The 1,539-nt window shown below is 42.5% G+C and overlaps 1 protein-coding gene across 1 annotated transcript in view; it reads left to right on the top strand.

Moving 5' to 3' along the window:
* Positions 1 to 1,539, top strand: part of Pkhd1 (PKHD1, fibrocystin/polyductin) — a 503,959-nt gene that overhangs the window by 473,319 nt on the left and 29,101 nt on the right. Inside the window, 1 exon segment of the mRNA XM_023712007.1 lies at positions 595 to 730. Within this exon segment, the coding sequence (XP_023567775.1) occupies positions 595 to 730 (136 nt within the window).

Genomic DNA, 1,539 nt, shown 5'->3' with positions numbered 1-1,539 from the left:
TTCTAGAACTTTCTGCAGCCATTCTTCCAGCTCCATGCAGTGACTTTATATTGGTATGTTGGAATTAGTGGTGGTGGGAAAATGTTTATGTTATAGAAGCTAAAATGCTCTACAAATCAGGCTTTTCTTTCTTTCTTTCTTTCTTTCTTTCTTTCTTTCTTTTTTTGCGGAGCCAGGGATTGAACTCAGGCCCTTGTGCTTGCCAGGGAAGCGCTTATTCCACTCTCCAGCCCCTAAATCAGGCTATTTCTATAAGAGCTGGCATATTCCCCTACTATGGAACAAAGCCCTGATAATTCCCTTTACTAAGGATTTTTAAACTGATTTTAATATGTAGTGAAAAAAATGTAAGTTCCTAATTTGTATTTCTCCCTCATCCTGCTCAGTCTATATTTTAGTATGGCAAAGCAAGTATATCAAATAAATAAATATATTATATGTCAATGTGGAATTATTTACTACATCATATATCATTGTTTCTAGAAGCATAAGCAGTTATAAATATTTTCGCTGGTAATAATGTCTTATAGAAAACAGCTATTTCCACTTATTGTAATTCAACCTATGTATTCTGTTTGGGTCTGTATTTTCCAGAAATGTGAGCAGAGTCAAAGCTGGAAACCTACTCTATGCCCGGCCCTGTGCTCTTTCTGTCCTGGTCCAGCCTTCCGATGGAGAAGTGGGCCAAGAGCTTCCGGTGCAGCCCGCGCTCATTTTTCTGGACAAGCAGGTAGCTTCTGTTGGCAGCCGGGCCTAGGTGTCCTCCCCTCTGAAGGGCATTCGCAGAGCAAGCAGCCTGTGGAGTTTGCTGCTCCACTTTCCTCATTTTTCTTCCATGTCACATTGTTTCCGTGTTCTATGAATTTGTCACAATTTTCTCAAGGATAGAAAGAAAGTGCTGACGCCTTTCTTCCCTAAGCAAATTCTTAAATTAGGTCTCTGTGTGTTTCCTGAAAGCAGCCCTTCTGAGATGCAGGCCCACCCTGAAGAAGTCTTTTTGTACTAGGTGGGATTTATATGTTTGGTTTGTGTTGAAAATGTATTGTAATAAGAGACAATATCACTAATCCCCTCTAAGTACTCGCTTTGCTTAAACACAATTGTCTCATCATTCCTGCACTTGTTTGTTTGTTTTGAGACAAGGTCCCGTTATGTAGCTCAGGCTGAACTAACTTGCAGTGGTCCTGCTGCCTTCACCTCCCGAGTGCTGGGACTTCAGGTGCGTGCCACCATGCCTGGCCTGAGCACTTTCTGAAGCAGTTCCAAAATGCTCCTTCACGTCTTTAGGAAATGCAGCCAAACATGACGAATGCAGGCCCCTGAAGCAGTGAGGTGTTTCCTTCACTGCTGCCCTTGCCACATTTGGCACAATGAGACTTTTCTTTCTTGCTCAAAGTCAAAGATAAATATCTTGAACTGATTCAGGATGTGGAGGCAGCCACAGCAGCTCAACTAAAGACACCTGGAAGACAGCTGAGTTCGATCCTGTTACTCACGTTCTCAACTGGCTTCTGCTTCTGTCTCTGTCTCTGTCTCTGT

Source organism: Octodon degus, unplaced genomic scaffold (assembly GCF_000260255.1).
Source record: "Octodon degus isolate 3935 unplaced genomic scaffold, OctDeg1.0 scaffold00022, whole genome shotgun sequence".
NCBI classification, from domain to species: Eukaryota; Metazoa; Chordata; class Mammalia; order Rodentia; family Octodontidae; genus Octodon; species Octodon degus.
This window is presented reverse-complemented; position numbering and strand designations above follow the sequence as displayed.